The sequence below is a fragment of the Cheilinus undulatus genome, linkage group 4, assembly GCF_018320785.1.
Source record: "Cheilinus undulatus linkage group 4, ASM1832078v1, whole genome shotgun sequence".
NCBI lineage: Eukaryota > Metazoa > Chordata > Actinopteri > Labriformes > Labridae > Cheilinus > Cheilinus undulatus.
Genome location: NC_054868.1, coordinates 9,987,659 through 10,005,772, shown reverse-complemented (window position 1 = coordinate 10,005,772; position 18,114 = coordinate 9,987,659). Strand labels below are relative to the sequence as shown.

Here is an 18,114-nt window from a genome sequence, read left to right as displayed (position 1 = left end):
AGGCTGATGATTTTGACTGGTCATTTTTGTAAGAAAAAAAAATTGTTTCTGTATGCAAAGTTAAATAATGTAAACATGCAAAATAAAGCTAGGATGTTTGTAAAAGCTGTGTTAAAATTCCTTGCTCTGTTTAACAGCACCTGGGAAATACTTAGGGGTAAAAAAGGAAATTTGGATGAGGGGCAGGGGCTAAAAATTTCATCCTCTTCTGTACATGCATGTTGATTCATAGATGATTTGATTTGTGGGCCTGTACAGTTCTGACAGAAGCACTTTTTTTTTTTTACAGCTTCATGAATCAAAGATGCTCAAAATGAGGGTGATGTAATTAAAACACTTGCCAAAAAAAAATTTCAAATACACCAGTAAGTTTGAAAGACATTACTGTATTTTTAGACATAACATGATGACACCCTCAGAAATAAATCATAAAAAAACTGTTGGTGCAACATCAAAGCTGTTTTTGTACTTCAGTTTTGTTACTTGACTGTAATTCACTCTGATATCGTTTCAGCCCCATCCCTATAACATAATTTTAAAAAATGTTGAAATAATGCCATCTCTGATGTTTATTTACTTTTGTTTAAATCATCAGTTCATAACAAAGTCACAAATTTCTTTAAACGGACAAAAATAAAGCTGTACTGCACAGGGTTGATATAACAGACATGACAGCTGTGCAGCAGACGGAGTACAGAGAATTTCCCTCTGATAACTTTCATGCTGATCTACAGAGCTCTAAATAATCTTTCTTTGTGAAGTACCTGTGTGTTTGAGACGGTGTTGACTGACGGAAGCGAGAGTGAGGGAACGTGTGATGGAAGGAGTCCTGAGGAGAGAGGGGTGCTACACATACCCCCTCCCAGAGACAAGGAGGTGCTACACACCCCTCCACCCAGAGACAGAGGGGTGCTGCAGACACCCCCGCCCAGTGTGAGAGGGTCCTTGAGACTGGAGTAGATACCTATAAAAGATTAAATATTAGCAGAAAGATAATTATTGTGATTATTTTCAGTAAAGAAGTACTTATAACCTATAAAACATCACTTGTTACTCATGCAATTGTGGAGACAAGATCTGTAAGTAGGGCAGGAAATGTATCTAGGACGATAATTCCACTTTGAATACTGTGTCACAGATTTACCAAACATCCTGTATTTCATAACCACTTTTATGAAAAAAAAGAAAAAGAAAAAACATGATACAGAACCTTTAATAAACCTGACTGGCTCAAATTTAAAGTAGCTTTTTCCTTCTACCTTTTATCTGCTGATACACATATACACTGCATCTGTGGTGCTGAAAAGGCACACATGTAACGGAAACATTTCAACACTTTCAAGTCAAGCTACAAATTTACACCCCAACATGCAAACAGATAGTGATGCAGCTCATATGCTCACACAGGAAGCTAGAGGGCTACCACACACCCACCCACTCAATGAGACTCACCAGAGCCGAGTAGCGAGTTGCCGCGGCCTGTGGAAAAACTGCCTGCAGAGGAGGAGGAGAAAGAAGAGGTGGAAGAAGAAGAAGAGGAGGAGGAAGAGATGGTGGTTGGAGGAAGAGTGGAGGGGAAGGCAGGGTGGGGGACAGAGGATGGGCTCTGGTAGTGTGGGGAGGTTAAGGCTGGAGGAGGAGGAGGTGGAGGAGGAGGAGGAGGAGCTGTGTGGTGATAGTGATGATGATGCTCCTCTTCCCTTCTCTCTCTGTTCTTGCTGCCACGGGGTCGACCCGGGCCATGGCTGCTCTTCTTGTTGCCACGGTGCCTCCTCTCTCTGGGCAGGGGTGGAGGAGTGGTTTTCTCCTCCATGTCTGCCTCCTCCAGGATGGGTGGCGTGCTCAGTTGAGATGGTTTACAGAGAGATTTGGAGGGTTTGTAGTCCCCCGATGAGGAGATCTTACGGATCTTGCTGCTGGATGAGGAGGTGATGCGCATAATGGACCCAAAGGTGGAAATCGTGACTTTGTTCTCAAAGGGGCTTGAGTTTCCCTCTGAGCGGTCATGACCCTGTGAGCCGGCCAATGGGCCATCAGCTGGAGTCAAAGCTGGTGGCTTATGATATTTACTGTCCTCCTCTTCTTCATCATCTTCCTCCTCCTCATCTTTGTCCTCCTCTTTCTCGTCCTCATCTTCGTCCTCTTCCTCCTGAACTGCTGGTCTTCTGTGGCGCTCTTTACGTTCCTCTCCACTGTGCTCTTCACCACCTCGGTCATGGTCACGCTCCAGGCGAGACGACGATGTGAACTGATGGAAATCCTGAGTGGAGGACAGAGAGCTGCCTGCAAGAGCAAAACAAAAGCTGTGTTCAAACTCAGACCAGGAGTTATCACCAAAGCTTTATCTCTACAACAATCAATATGATTGATTCATAAATGGACTTTTATGCTTTGTGCCTGCTTAACCTGTGCAATTGAGTCAACACACTGTCAAATTAACAAAACACACAAAGGCTTAAATGCACCCTAACTGTCCCACAGATCAAATAGTGTTTTTGTGCACCAGTGTTTGCTCATATTTCAATGAGCCATTATGCCATCAATTGGGGAAAAATTGACTCCTTCCTACGCAAATAAACCTCATTGTAAAAGCATGTATTTCACAAAAACAGGCTTACATCTATACACACTTTTAGAGTGGAAAAGTTACTAGCTAGACTTGATGGTAGTAATAACAGATGTCACATGCAAATTATTGTGATAGGGAAAACAATATTGCCTCCGTATGTCTTGAAGATAAATAATAATGTCTGTAAATCTGGCTGTGATGCTGCTATTTTGAGTATTGCCCAGGGTCAAATTAGACCCTTTGTCCACATGTGTGGAGACAGTCTGGAGCTGTTTCCCACAACAAGGATGCTAGTGTTGTTGTTTTTTCTCCGAGTTGTCCTTGCTTGCACCATTCAAGGAGAAACTTTTGTTTTTAACATTAAAACTCATAACACCATTTTTGAGGTTAGCCTTGGAGTAACTTAAAAGAGTCCCCTCTCCCCCTGACTAATCATTTATATGTTGACAATCAGCATAAGAGCACAGAGTAAGTTTTCAACACAACAAGATATTCTAGAATATCGTGGGGACAGTTGCAGCAGTGTGAATTGGGCCATTGCACCATGAACCGGGCCGGCTGATGGTGTAGCCTGTTATTCAGTTCATCTAATTCAAATCACTTCATACTGAGCAACTGTGAGAGTTGCAATGGAAACGATGCATCGTCTCCCTCAGTTACAGCGCTTTGAACTAACAGGCTTTTAGAAAGTTACTGGCATCCCATTGCAAGCAGCTATGAGTTCCAACTCCTCTGCTCTCAAATAACTGGTCTAAACCAGGCTTTAGATTCATTGAAAGGTATCAACTGTAAACACTTATTTGCAATGGCTTTTTTCTAGCTTCTAATAAAACCCACAAAAGCTGGGGTACGGTCTGATGTAGGATTCTAGCTGCTCAACAGTTCTGGGTCTTCTGACCTGGAATTTTCATTTTATGATGCAGCAAATGTTTTCTATTGGTGAAAGGTCTGGACTGCATGCAGGTCAGTTCAGCACCTGGACTCTTCTACTGTAAAGCCAGGCTATTGTGATGGATGTGGTATGTGATTTAGCATGATCTTGTTGAAATATTCAAGACCTTCCCTGAAAGAGATGTCTGGATGGGAGCATATGTTGCTCTAAGACCTATGTTACAGCATTGATAGTGCCTTTCCAGATGTGTAAGCTGCCCACTCCACAGGCACTAATGCAACCCCATACCATCAGAAATGCAGGCTTTTGAACTGTGTGCTGATATCAAGCTGGATGGTTCCCCTCTTTAGTCCATGGGACATGGCATCTGCTGTTCCCAAAAAGAATTCCAAATTTTGCTTCATTTGACTATAGAACAGTTTTCCATTTTGCCCCAGTTCATTTTTAACTTGTATTTGGGGATAGCATGGTGAACTGTGTTGACACAGTTCACCATGCTAGTGGTGGAAATCACTGCATGGGCTCAGTGGTACTGAGCCCATGCAGTGATTTCCAGTACAGAATCACGCCTGTTTTTAATGCAGTGCCACCTGAGGCACAAGATCACTAGCATCCATTATTGAACTTTAGCTTTGTCCCTTGCACACAAAGATTTAACCAGATTCTCTGAATCTTTGGTATTATGTACTGTAGATGTTGGGATATTCAAAGTCTTTGCAATTTTACAATGAGAAACATTTTTCTAAAATTGTAACCTGAAACCTCTACCCGTCTTTACTCCTGAGAGACTCTGCCTCTATACAAGGCACCTTTTATACCCAGTCGTGTTACTGACCTGTTGCCAATTAATCTAATTAGTTAAAATCTAATTAGTTGGTTCCTCCAGCTGTTTTTCAATAGTACCACTTACTTTAAAAAAACAGATTCTTATCCTGCATGGTAAAGTTAGCTGTTAATGTGCTGTATGCCTTGTGAATTAAAAGAGTGGGAGTAAACAATCAGCAATGCTTCTTGTAACTGTGGTCAGGATATTTTTACTGTTGATAATATTTGGAAAAAGCATAAACCTTAACACAAAACAACAGCATATGCAATTCTACATGACAAAGAAAAAGTCATCTCACACACAAATGGCAAGCTTTTGGATATTTTTTTAAGGATGTTAGACCTTCACCTGCATATCTACCTATCTCAGAGGCCCATAATGCTGCAGAAACATCACTCAAAACAAAAATACTATTGATGCGAAAACTTAATATACCTACCTTGCTTGAACAACTACTAAATACCAAACAGCTACTTTATTCCAAGATATTTCCTCAGGATTGTTTTTAAACATATAACCTTCACAAGAATTCAACATACATGTTGACAGAAAACCTAAAGACATGATGCCTCTTAGTCAACCATGCTCACTTCTGGTAATGGCTTAAATGTTTGTATCATCATGTGTTACCTGTGTTGAACGGACTGGAGGAGCAGGAGGACGAGGAGCAGCTCTTTCCAGTGCTCCCCGTCTTTTTGCTGCGATGACTGTGACTGTGTGAGCTCAGCTTCTTTGACTTTCCCTCGCTGTCCTTGCTGCTGTGGTGACTGGAGGATATCTGCATAACAACACACGGGTTACTGCAATGTAAGTTTGGTTGATTCTGTTCCTTTGTTGTGTTTAATGCTTTTCAACTTTTTCATACCTTCTCTATACTGCTGCTCGTCACTGAGGAGCTCAGGCTGTCAGAGGACTTCTTGTGACGCTCTTTTTGTCGGATCTTGTCTTTATGACTCTAAACAGACATGAACAGAGTTTAGCCATGAGAAGAGATAAAGTGTTAAACAGTCCTACCACAGCTGAGCTTTGTAATCATTAATGCGCTTAGCATTAATTATTGTTAATTAATTATTATTTTTATGCTTTTTTAATATGGGTGTTCATTTGAAGGACTTTTATCAGAACCTTTTGTCTGTTAAATTCAGTTTCCATTACAGCCAGTTATAAAGAAAGAGAAAAAACCTGCCCCCTAAAAAACCTAGCTCTAAAAATAGTGAAAAACTTTTTAACAGTCTAAATCCAAAATGTATTCACAGTTTAGTCTTTCACATGTTTACAGCAACTTTACTCCATCATATCTAGTGTGTTTAGGGCGGTATGGGGTTGTGAAGGGTATAGAGTTTTTTGTACAGTACTTTATTTTAGTTGTCTTGTTGACCTGTAAAGAAATGTGTCATTGACCTTTCTTTTCTTTATTTTATTTTTGCTGTTTTGTGTGTTCAGGGAAGACTCTCCATCTCCTTTTTGCTCTAATTGCAATTTAGTTATATTAAACACATATTTCTTTGTTGAACAAAATCATTTATAAGTGCAAGCAATGTAAACATCATATCTCTCTGAAAACCCAGTAAAAAAAAAAAACAACACTGACAGCCCGAGGATGGCCTGTCTGACTTTCACAAGGTTTTAACTTGAATGTTAATATTCCTTTCAGTTAATTTTGAGCAAAATTAACAGATAAACTGTTATTGACAAGTGCCTTTTTAAAAATATATTTTGGGGCTTTTTATGCCTTTATTTGGAGAGGAGGAGATCTAAACATGGAAACAGAATTTGCAAGCCATTTTTCAATGGGGAGGTCATTCCAGAATTTTGGAGCTCGGACCGCAAAAGCCCTTTGTCTTCAAACCGGCCCTGGGGACGACCAGCAAACCCCGATCAGCTGATCTGATGGAGCATATTGGCTCATAGTGGATGAGTAAATCAGTGAGATACCTAGGAGCAGGCCTCGACAGTGCGAGCGTTTCACTTGCATTTGCGCCTAAAAATAGGTGTGTGCGAACTGTAAAAAATATTTAGGGGCACATGTGTGCATGAAAAAATCAGCCGAAGTAGAGATCCACCCAGGGGGGCCTCACTTTGAGCATTTCTTTCTTCTCTGTCTTTCTGTACATCAGACTGGTTTGTGTATGACTAAAATGATCAAAGTATGTAGATACAACGCTGTCTAAACATAAAGTTTACCTAGTCTTCACACCTTAACCCTCAAGATATCCTTTTTTTGGAGATCGGTGCCATCCGTGATCAATTATGTGCGCGCAGTGTGCGCCCCTCTCTCTAGCTCTCTCTCTCTCTGTTTCACAGAAACTCTGATTACATCTGTCCCGTATTTTCACCTGCTGTTCTGCATCCTCTCTTGTCAAATGTCACTTTCTACAATTGTTTAGTTTGCGAATTTATAATAAAACTCTGTAAAGTTGCTGCGCTCAGGGTCCGACATTAACGGTTGCCCAAATGCCCGGGGCAACTTCAAAAAGCCGACGGGCAAGCAAAACTTGTAAGGACTAGCCCGATCGGGCAAGCACGACTCTGAGCTTTTCTATTCATTAATTTTATTATTTTCCTCTCTCGTTTCTGTTACTATGGGGCCCCCGAGTAGCCAGATGCAGTGCGTCGCTGCCTCCATTGGCTGAGCGTGTCTGCTGATGTGCAGACAGCTGCACAAACTTCAACTAAAAAACATGATGAAGGTAAACACTGTCATCAGTAAAGATTCATGGTAGGTCACATCAATAAATCTGTTACCCACATAAAGAAGACAAGCTTTAACTTCCAAATTTAAACGTGTTTTATTACCACTGGATGCGCTCAACGGAAGAGCTCTCTAAGAGAAGAGAGCAGAGGAAGGCCGTCGGTGCTGCGTCTCTTCAGTTTGCTCATTCATTGAGCTGTGCTGTTGTGTCTAATCTGAAGCTTCCCATTTCCTCGTTTTAACTTTTCCTCCAGCCACTTCCTGCCGATGCTCTCTCACACCCAGATCTTTTGACAATTATGCCAACGCGCGTCATCAATGAGCATAACACACACGGATCACACGTGGAGATAACGTCATATCTAGTGAAATTTGTCCAAACATGGGTGTTTTATTTGATCTTTAATGCACTAATGATCATAAATATTGTCAAAATAGCAGAAATATAAAACCAAAGCTCCAAAATGAGGCAGGGTGAAACGATGTGTCTGGAGAGCTGCAGGTGTGAGGCAGGGCTGGTTTTAGTCATTTGGAGACCCAGGGCAAAGACCAATATGAGGCCCCTCCCCCTTTAACTACAGAATTAATAATGAGTTTAAAAAAATTAGAAAGCATCTCTTTTATGTTAATAAAGTCACAGAACTACAGTAAAGGCCCCAATGTTTGATATAATACCCAAATAGCCAACCATAATTCATCATTTTCTTTGAAAAGCATCTCAGAGCTCAAACTCAGCACATATCTTAATAATAATAATATATCTCTAATATCAGGTGGAACTTTCATAACGCTGGTGTTGGGCCAAAGATTGATATCTCCAAAATGACCACTTTAAGGGAATGAAAAGTTTATAATTTATAAAATGATATAAATATGATTTATAAAAACAAATTAAAATCATGAAAAATTGAGATACAAGGTTTTGGCCTTATGTCAGTGATAAATAAAATAAATATATGCTCATTATCAGTGACATATTGGTTCTTCTGACTCTATACAGACATTTTATCCCACCCACACTTCATACCAGAGTCTGCTTAGTGTCGGCCTCATGACCATTTTATGCACTGGGACAGAAGTGTACCTAAGTTAATTATTATTATTCAGAGGACCTGGAGAATGTTTAAGGATAGATGGAGCTCTTGTACCCACGATTACCATCAGATAGCCTAAAAATCAATAACATTAAAAACAAAATTAAATTGCAATACTTTTTCAAAACTTGATGATTTTACTTTTCTTTACATTATGAATACAAATTCATTAAATAGTTTTGTTTTTAAATGGGTATTTGCATCACGTTTATTATGGAAAACACATTATTTGATCAATTTTCATTGTGCCCCTAAATTTCTTTATGTGCTCCTAACTTTTTCAACTTAGGAGTACATGTGCTCCTTGGGAAAAAAGTTAGCGTCAAGCCCTGCCTAGGAGCCTGGTCTTGCAGGGCTTTAAAAGTTAGTAATAGGATTTTAAAATCCGTACAGAAGTTTACTTGGTGCCAGCGCAACCACTAGGCCATCTGCGCCCAACAAGAGATTTTCTTCATGGATTAGCAGTTAATGGAGTTAAATTTTTGATCAACTATGTCCACCTATTAAAAAAGATAAAAATATAAATTTAAAAAGACATGCACACACAAATAATTGCAAGGAAGGTTATCAATTGAATATTAAAACTACTGCCATTGTGATGCCAATTTCACCTTACATTTTGAAAGTACAAACATGCCCACTAGTTCTGACCTTCCTCTGTCTGTGGTGGTGATGTTTTTCCTGTGATGGAGAGCTGGAGCGACCTCTGGGATGACTGAAGGTGCTGCTTGTGTTTTCACTGGATCGCAGCTTCTTTTGCTGTAATTTAACAAAATGTGTTAAAAGTGAAGCCGCAGAGGAAGGGAAGAAATGCAGATCCTCTAATGTCCACTTGAGGCTGGCTGCACAAGCTTGAGAATCCCTTGTGTTCCACATTAAAATATCAGTTGTTTTAGCATGAATAAAAATGTTCACAGTCTGGCACAAAATACAAATTCCATAATCAGCACACACTGTAGAGGGGGAGATTAAATTTGAAGATATTACGGTAAAGAGCTGTGCAGAATTAGACATAAAAGGAGCGTGGCTAAATTGACTGATGGGGTGTTGTAGCTGTCTGCCTTCTGAATCCCCTCACTGACCGTTAACTGTCTGCCTTGTTCATGTTGTTTTTATCATTCAAATAATGCTAAATGAGGAGCTAGACAAGCTAGAGTGGTGTTTCAGAGACCAAGATATTTATTTGGCATCCCTTTTAATTCTTCTGTATGAGTTACAAGTTAGCTGGAGTTGGTCTATCCAATATGTCCACCACCAATGTAGAGCTTCATAACACCAAAACTTCTTAACCAACCTCTTGACTCAGATGATGCCTGTGTTTCAGACAACCTGTGGGTTTTCACCTTCAGATTAGAAGAAAACAAGGGAAGAACCAGTGAAGCTTTTTGAGTCGGTGTTAGATAAACAACTCTTTCTGATTCTTAGTGGCTGGTAATGAGATCACTAACAGCTTTTTGCTTTCAGGGAATCAGAGCAGTGGAGGAGGGATCCAGTATGCGGACTAACGGTTTGGCCCCAGCGATGAGTGTCACACAGTGATGGAGCATCATGCTTAGCACACCTCTGTTGCTTACTAGCAATTTTGAATTGGGGAATCAGCTTTTCTCCTTCAATATGTGAAACTCAGAAATAAAAAATACAGCAGTGGTTTTGAGAGGGTGTAGTTTATACTTCTTCCTGCTCCTTTTCACTCGTGCAAACTGAGATAATTAACCCTAAGAATGTACAGATGGAAATTCCTGTTTTGTTTTTCTTTTATTGATGTTCACTTGTTTTTTTTCTACTGAAACTGTTTGAAGGTGTCATTTACATGATCAAAATAAAGATATCAATCAATCAATGATTAGTAAAGACATTATCAAATGCAGGTTTAGACCCTTCATTTCAACAAAGCAAGTACGCAACAGAGGTGGGAGGAGCAATAAGTTGCCTGGCTTAAAACCCTTCAGTGGGGTTGTAATATAAGGTTGTAATAAAACCAGGTTAGTAGTAGATGTAATAGAGGTCTTAGGTCTTTAACTTTGGGTAGTTTCTATTACATGCAAACTCATGCACTATCTCAATTGAAAAAAGTAATCTTTTGTACATTGAAAATGTATCTTGGTTAACTTTGGGTGCATCAGGAGTTTGCAAGCATTTTTGAAAGATCCTTCTTTCAACTTTAGTAGCTTTTGATACGACTGATCATTTCAGTAACAGAGACTGTGTTCTTCTAAAAAACGTAAAAAGTATCAAACTGAAAAAAAGTATCTCAAGGGATGAGTCCACATTTACTCCTTACATCCTGTTGCAATGTTGGGCACCAAAACATTGCACTATTACACCCTGTTGCATTCAATCATACTTTTTTGGTGAGAGGTATCCACAATGACCAACGATGTAGAAAAATAAATGACTAACTAGGAGAGCAACGATTATGTGATGCACATTTATCCAGAAAGACACTGATTATCTGCTCACATTTTAAAAGAGACTCCAATAAGTAAATTGATTATTTTCGTTTGTGAGGAATTATGTTATTTGTTCAGCTGTCTTGGCCAGGACTGCTGCATGAAAGAAAATGTTCATGTATGAACTGTTTACTCAAAGGCCCAGGTACAGACAAGAGTTGGAAATTAGCAATTGATATAAATTCTCTATGCAGCACATTCGATTCATGGTCTGTTATGAAACTATGTTAAACTGCATCCTCACGATCAAATAAATAAATTCAAAGGGAATATTTCCAGTTAAATAAAGGTCAAATTAAACATAAATTCATCTTCCCAGAACAAAAAAACACTTAAAACGCTTACATAAAATCACTATGTCCTTAAGGTATAATACTCCAGCAAACATTAGATGTATCCTCTTCAACCTAATAAATCACAGCTGTGCAGGCCAGGTGGTAGAGCTGAGAAATGCAATGCAGGGCTAAGATAAAATCTGATCCATTTTAAGAAACTATTTAGCTTCAAGGGTCACTGAGCAGCCATCAAAGAATAGATAGGCTTCACCTCAAAGCCTTTATCCAGCCTTCCTTACATAGCCTGGTAAATTAGATCTTTTAAGGATTGTGAAATAAACAGCTCTAAAATCCTTTGTGTGTCCAACAATTAGAAAAAAAGTCTTGAACATAGCTCAGCTTTAGTGTAGCTTAAATGGTGCTTACAGGATGGATATGTTGACAAGTGATCAGTTGGAGCAGAACAGCCCTCATTTGTGACCGAAGCCAGATAAAGTTCCTGCAAGTCGGCATTCCGGTGGTTGGGAAAAATTGATACAAAGTCGTTTTCTTCAAAATGATCATTTTTTGTTTTTTCTCATTTTATGCAAGTCCGACATTTAAACTACTCATTCGGTGAAAAAAGTAACACAAATGTGACATTTAAAAGCGCTAATTTTGTGTTTAAAAATGCCCTATTCTCGCAGTTGCTACAAGGATATTGAGGGGAGGGGAAAGCGAAACTGCGGGGTGATAATTGGCCGCTCAGTCTGCCATTGTTCCCAGTTTCGCCCATTGAGATGGACAATAACAAACACCGCATGGCTCAAACGCCATCCCCCTCGGCACGTATACAGCTGTTTCTAGTTATCACCTTTATCAACAAGCCTCAAGATGCACCCTGCAGCGAAGAAAAGTAGAAGAGACAAAGAAGAAGCAGCAAGAATTATCAACAGACTTCGGACAACTTCAAGATCACTCGACAGTGAAAGTCTGATGAAGGTGGATTTCCTATGGGAATATTTTGATGAGCGTCACCAGTCCAATTCAGAAGCTTGGTTTGGGTAGACATTATGTAAATGTGGCTCTATTGTTCACGCCCATCACCCGGCCTGCCTGAAGGTAGAAGAAGTCCTGAAACTTTGAGCCTGGTTTTCTCAGAAGAAGCAGGAACTAGAAGTTAACATTCAAATGAGCATATCTTTGTAAAATATTCTCAGGTTAAGGTGTATGATACACCGTTAGAAAGCTTGGAATCTACACTTTCATAATGTGTAAAAAACTCAAAAATGACCTTGGACGACTTGCAGGAGTTTTTAACAGCTTTGGTCACATTTTTTAAAACTTAAACAATCTACTTTAAACATATTGCATGACTGAATGATAACATGTAAACAGGAGGAGTTCTCAGATTCATTATCAGGCTACTTAAACTCAAAGATTTGAGAAGGTAGGGAATAAATCCAAACAACAGCTGTATTTATAGTCAATTTTACCCGTTAGGCTTACTGTCAACACTTCACGGTGCATCTCAAGGAGAATATTTTTTTCTAGTTCTTTGTAGTTTTCCAACTTTCTTTTATTTCTGATGATTTGTGTAGGCTGCTTTGCAGACTGTTGAAAATCTTACCATTTTGTTGTAGTGATGTTTGCAGTAGCCACAATATTTCACGTTGTCAGCTTCTGGGCCTTCCTCCTCACACAGCAGACCGGCCATCTGAGCACTGAACAAAGAGCGTCACAGGATCAGACGAGCAAGCACAACACAGAGCTGACAGAGACACCTGGACATCTCTTTTTCATGTCACTCGAGAGCCTTTGGTGATTGATCCTGACAGAACAGATCAAATATCAAATCTCTACACACAAAAAAAACCTTGTTCCATGTGGACCTTCAAGCTTGATGATAGATTTTTAACTTCTGCCAGTGCATCAGTAAGCTGTGGTTAATACAAAATTCACAAAAGAAACAAAAATGTTAAGGGATAATGAGGTAGCGCACACAAAGACGGGAGGATGCCAGAAAATAAATGCAGCCATGTTCACTGTACAATCACTTATTATATATTTGTAAAAAGTAATGCAATGATACCTTACAATATAACTAGTAAAAACCTATACAAATATGGACAATTTAAACCTATTTGTCAAAATTCTATTTTGCAATACAGCTTTTATTAAAGATAAGAGGATACTTTCTACTTTTGTCTCAATCATTTAAAGCCATTAGCTGTGGAATAGAGGCATGCAGGCATGGTGGGAGCAGGAAAAGATTTAGAGGTCTTGAATCCATTGTGGGGTGTAGAGTTTAAATATTGGAAGAGAAATATGAAAAGCACAAATATAAAAAAAAACACGATACAACGCAAAACACCACAAAGCTCAAAACAGCAGCATGTACAAATATCAAATTCTGGGAAGCAGATTTGAAACCTCGCTCATCTAAATAAGGACAAGAGCCATTGAGATTACTATGTGCAGCTGTGTTTTAAGGACTTGAGCAGAAGATTAGCATATTAAAGCCAGTTAATGACCCAATATTTTAAAGACATGTATGAAAATTTATACTAGGTGAAAAAAATTTAAGACAAATCTGTGTCTAAAAAAACTTTCTGTACGTCAAAAAAAAAAAAAAGACTACCAATGCCACTGAAAATTATGCACTGATTTATTAGTGACTATGACAGAGTATAGGGGCAAAATAAAGGTAAAAAAAAATTAGCTTGCGAGACCAAGGGAATATTTCAGTATTTTGAAGTTGGGCTGTGTGAGGTACTAGGCAATAGAAGTGTAGTAGTTCCAGTGATTTCAGTGGGCGTTGCCCCTTTAAGAAAGACTTGCTGGTCGTTCTAGCAGGGGATACAGTGTAGCAGACAGTTACACCATCTCACTGAAATTCAGTTATTATTTGGTACGAAAAACATCTACAGATGGAGACTCAGCTTGAAGAACGAGAGCGGAGAAGCTTAAATGGAAGCTGGTTAGCAGGAGAGACCCTGAGTTACTGGTGGTGTAGGTGTGCAAAGTGTGAGCCCATGAACATGGAGCCAATGTTGTCACAAGTGGGACTTAACAACAGTTCTAAAGGCATTTCTGATCCAGGATAGTGACTCACAAATAATTTGGACCCCAACCAGAAGAGCTGAATGGAAATTTGTCATCCAGGTAAGTTTATAACTGTGGCTTCATTCTTCTAATGGCTGATAATTAGATAAGCTACAGTCAATACGATACGTTTACCTTATAAAAACAATGTGTCAGCTGTTGAAGTGGAAATCTAAGCTGAAATAACTAGTTTTAGCTTAGATGTTGTAGTTTCCTCTGGGGAAGCCCACACACCTAAACAGCTGAGCAGATACACTGAGGCAGAAGAGCACGTAGTAGTCAAAGATGGATTTAAAAATCATGCCAAACATAGAGGCTTCCCATTTAAAAAATAAAACCAGGGAAAAATTTCAAACATTTTCAATCTAGCGTACAATTGAGCCGTCATTATTTTTTGGCCCATTTTTACCTACATATCACTAAATAACATGGAAAAACTGTACCCATCAGTGCCATTCTGTAGCCTAGCTTATGTGAGTGCGTCCTGTTTAAGGAGGCAGAACTTACTGAAATCACTAGAGGCTAATCCTACTTTAGCCAAGTACACAACATAAAATTACAATATCCCTTTAAAGCCTTGTAATGAGAAAAAAGTCTTACATTTGTGACAGTAAAATCAAACATTTTTGAGAATTAAGATGCAAGAGTAGAAAGTCATAGTATGATGAAATTGAAGTGTGCGTGGTAAATTAACAACTTTCTTTTTGTAAATATACATCTTTAACATTAAAATTAGAAGTTTTAATTGCTATAAAAAACATTTCTTTCTTTAACATGGGCTTTAGCCCGCATCTAAATTAACCCCTGAAACCCTGAAGGGATCTGAGTATGCTTTGATCACTCTAGATCATGATTTTGCTCTTACAAAGTTCAGCCTAATGCACTGGAGCTGTTCCTGAAGCTGAAAGCAGCAAAGAGCAGCTGGAATCATAAGTTCACAAGTTTTTGCCTATCCAAGGTTGATCTGCTGTTAGTCTGCTTCATGATTTGACAATGTTGGCAAGAGATCGGCAGTCTGTACCTGGTGATTTGCTTTGAAATTGCTAGATGCTCTTGTTTGTTACTTCCTGACTCAGGCTGGAAGCTAACCTCGCAAATGGACTGGCCAGATTCAATGTCCGTCTGCAAGCTGTACTGGTACTGCAAGCTGGTAAACAATCGCTATCAGGGAAGTGATTTGCTTTCATGGAGCTATAGTAGTAGTTTTATCAGAACTGGGCAGCACTTCTTATTAAAAGAGGAGCAAAGAGCTTTTCTTGGAAGAAAATATGTTTTTGCTCTTCTCTGACCAGCTCTGGCAGAGATTTATTTACCAACTGGCTCCAATGACAGGGAACAGCAATTATAGTTTTCTGTTAAGTTTGCATTATGTAGTTTACTCCCGGGACATCCTAGATAGATATGAAATAAAACCCATAAAGTAGATATGTGAAACAGTCAATCTGATGTGTCAGGTCAGCTGGAAGAGGCTACTTTGAAAATAAATAGGTGTGTATTTCGAGCTTAGTGGATCAGACTGAACCTTAAGGAACTTGCTGGAGATAGACTGCTGCATGTGCTGTGCAAACAAGTATTGACTAGAAACGTAGGCTAAAGGATATTTCATATGCTTGTGGTAGATAATATGATTAAAATAATCATATCTACATAAACAATAATTATAAATCTCATATGTTTATAAAAATCAAAATCTTTAGAAATCATGACCTGGACCCAGTAGCATGATTCATATTATATTGTGAGTTGAATATACTGTTAGATCCTCATTCATAGATATGTGTTGTACGAAACTGTATCTGAGGGTATTCCTGCCAGAGCTTGCTAAACACCCCCCATCCCCCATGCACACACATATTTTAACACTTACCAGGTGACATGAAAAGCCTGTCTGCAGCCCTGTCTGTTGCAGGTCATGCATGCTCCGCAGGCCGCCTTGCTCTCCCTCCCATGGTCCTCACAGATATAGCAGGTCTAATGAAGAAGGGAATAAAAAGAGAAGTAGCAGAGACATATTTAAACTGTTGAAGAAAATACAGGTTCATATGGAAAGCAGTTGAGAGTCTTGGGAGGTCTCCTCCTCCATGTGTTTGTCTTGTGTTAGCAGAGCAAACTCGTGCGTTCACGTTACTCGCCCATTAAAGTGAAACCACTGTGATTGCACTGAGGGAAAGATGAAACACTTCTTAATTTGAGGCCAGCCACAGCTATACTGTAAAAGATTAGGATGTTTGGCTTGTCAAGACAGCAGATGGGGCTTTCAAACAGCGCACTCTACTCTGCGATCGTTACTTTGTACTGCTAAACTGTTTAACAGATGTTTGGGAGTGTTGTGGGGAAAAGTTGACATTGAAGATCTTGTGGTGAGCCGGAAAAAAAAAGTATACTCTAGCGTTTTTCAGTTTTTGAGGCACTTTAATTTCACTCTCTCTTGCCACCTACATTTCATTTCAGGCTCAGTCAATGGGAAACGTAGAGGGCAAGAAACAAAAAACAAAACGATAACCATATGAAGCTCGAGTCATTGGAAATAAGTGATCTTAGAGCTTAAGACCGTTCCCTTGTATCCTTGGTGAAAGCAGCATGAGTCTTTAATGACATGTTAATGTACACACGTCTGCAAAATGCATGTAAGCTTTTGAGCACACACAAGTAGATAAACCCCGACGTACAGACAGAGCTTTTGTACTTCTTCTGCAGCTTTTTCCCCAGTGAGCAGGGCTGACTGGTGGGGGGCAGGAGAGGCCTAGCAACAGGTGCGGGACAAAGGAACAGCGGGCTCTCTACCTTTCTGCTTCAGCCCTCTCTGTTTCGCTCTTTCTCTCCCGTTTCCTCTGTCTTCCCTTTACACCCCACATCCTACTTTGCTCTCTGTTCCCCTCTGAGGATGTCGGCTGTGTAATGAAAGGCCAGAGACACGACTACACCGAGCGTGTTAAAAGGAAGAGTGGCTTCTCAAGTTTACACTGTCCATTGTAGCGCTGTCTAGGAATGCAGGCTGCAAAATGTGGATGAATGGCTCTGACGGGGGGAAAGCTGCATGCAATTTACTGTAGCTGACACAGTAATATGAAACCGGGCACTCAAACACTCACATGTGTACATTTATATGCAGGCACGCACAGACACACCCACACACACACACACACACACACACTACAAACACAAAGCATGTCTGCAACTGGCTGATCAGTCCATGCTTCAAATATTGATTTCTTTGTAATGCGTGATGCTTTGAAGGTGGCTCTGAAACATGCCGCATATATAGCTCACTGTTTCTGCTGTACACTATCTTGAACAATCCAAGACTGAGCAGAGGATAAAACGTACAAATGTAAAAAGACAGAAAGAGCTGTAATGTCCAGAAACAACTTTGTGGCTAAACGTTAAAAAAAAATAATTTTCCTAACGTAATTCCTACATGTCAAAGCAGGACACATGTTGACCATAGGTGGTCTTTCTCTGCATGTTACGACTCTGTGTGCGGTCTCATTATCTTTGTATGTCATCAGTCAGCTTACACCATCAAACAGCTTTATAATGTCAACATGTCAGTGAATGGATTTATTAAAGAGCTCATGGTTTCTCTCTTGAACTTTAACTTTCAGAATTTAGGCTTTGAGTGGATATAGAATTTTCTTTAGGACTGTCTTCCTTTTTCTGTTGTTATAGATGAGGAAAGATTGTATGAGGCTGTGTGCAAGCTGCTAAAACTTCCCAGAAAATAACTTTTCAGAAGATGCACTGTGGTTACCCTGTTATTTTTAGTGTTTTCACACTAGGCCCATTTTTTTGTCACACTGTGCCTAGTGTGACTGTTTCCCCCTTCCCCTCTATGGTCTGCTTTCACATCTGCAACATCGGTCCGTGATGAGCACACTTGCATATGTATACTGTCTGATAAAGTACAGTGAATCTGGAAAGTATTCACAGTGCTTTGCTTTTTCCACATTCTTTAATGTTACAGCCTTATTACACAGTGGATTAATTTCATCTTTACCTCAAAGTTTGACCATAATGACAAAGTGAAAAAATGTGTTTAAAACTTGCAAATTTATAAAAAACAAAAAAATATAAAATGTATTCAAAGTCTTTGCTCAGTATTTTGTTGAAGCACCTTTGGCAACAATTACAGCCTTAAGTCTTCTTGAATATGATGCTACAAGCTTGGCACAGCTACTTTTTGAGCAGTTTCTCCCATTCTTCTTTGCAGAACCTCTCAAGATCCATCAAGT

General features: G+C 39.5%; 1 protein-coding gene across 3 annotated transcripts in view; it reads right to left on the bottom strand.

Moving 5' to 3' along the window:
* Positions 1-18,114, bottom strand: part of LOC121508008 (protein AF-17-like) — a 58,090-nt gene that overhangs the window by 18,999 nt on the left and 20,977 nt on the right. For all 3 annotated transcript variants that reach the window (XM_041784466.1, XM_041784464.1, XM_041784465.1), the window contains 7 exons: positions 15,750-15,853; positions 12,408-12,501; positions 8,725-8,832; positions 5,153-5,242; positions 4,918-5,065; positions 1,453-2,283; positions 765-964 (listed from right to left, as the gene is read on the bottom strand). In XM_041784466.1, coding sequence (XP_041640400.1) covers positions 765-964; positions 1,453-2,283; positions 4,918-5,065; positions 5,153-5,242; positions 8,725-8,832; positions 12,408-12,501; positions 15,750-15,853 — 1,575 coding nt within the window. The remainder of the gene's footprint in view (positions 1-764; positions 965-1,452; positions 2,284-4,917; positions 5,066-5,152; positions 5,243-8,724; positions 8,833-12,407; positions 12,502-15,749; positions 15,854-18,114) is intronic.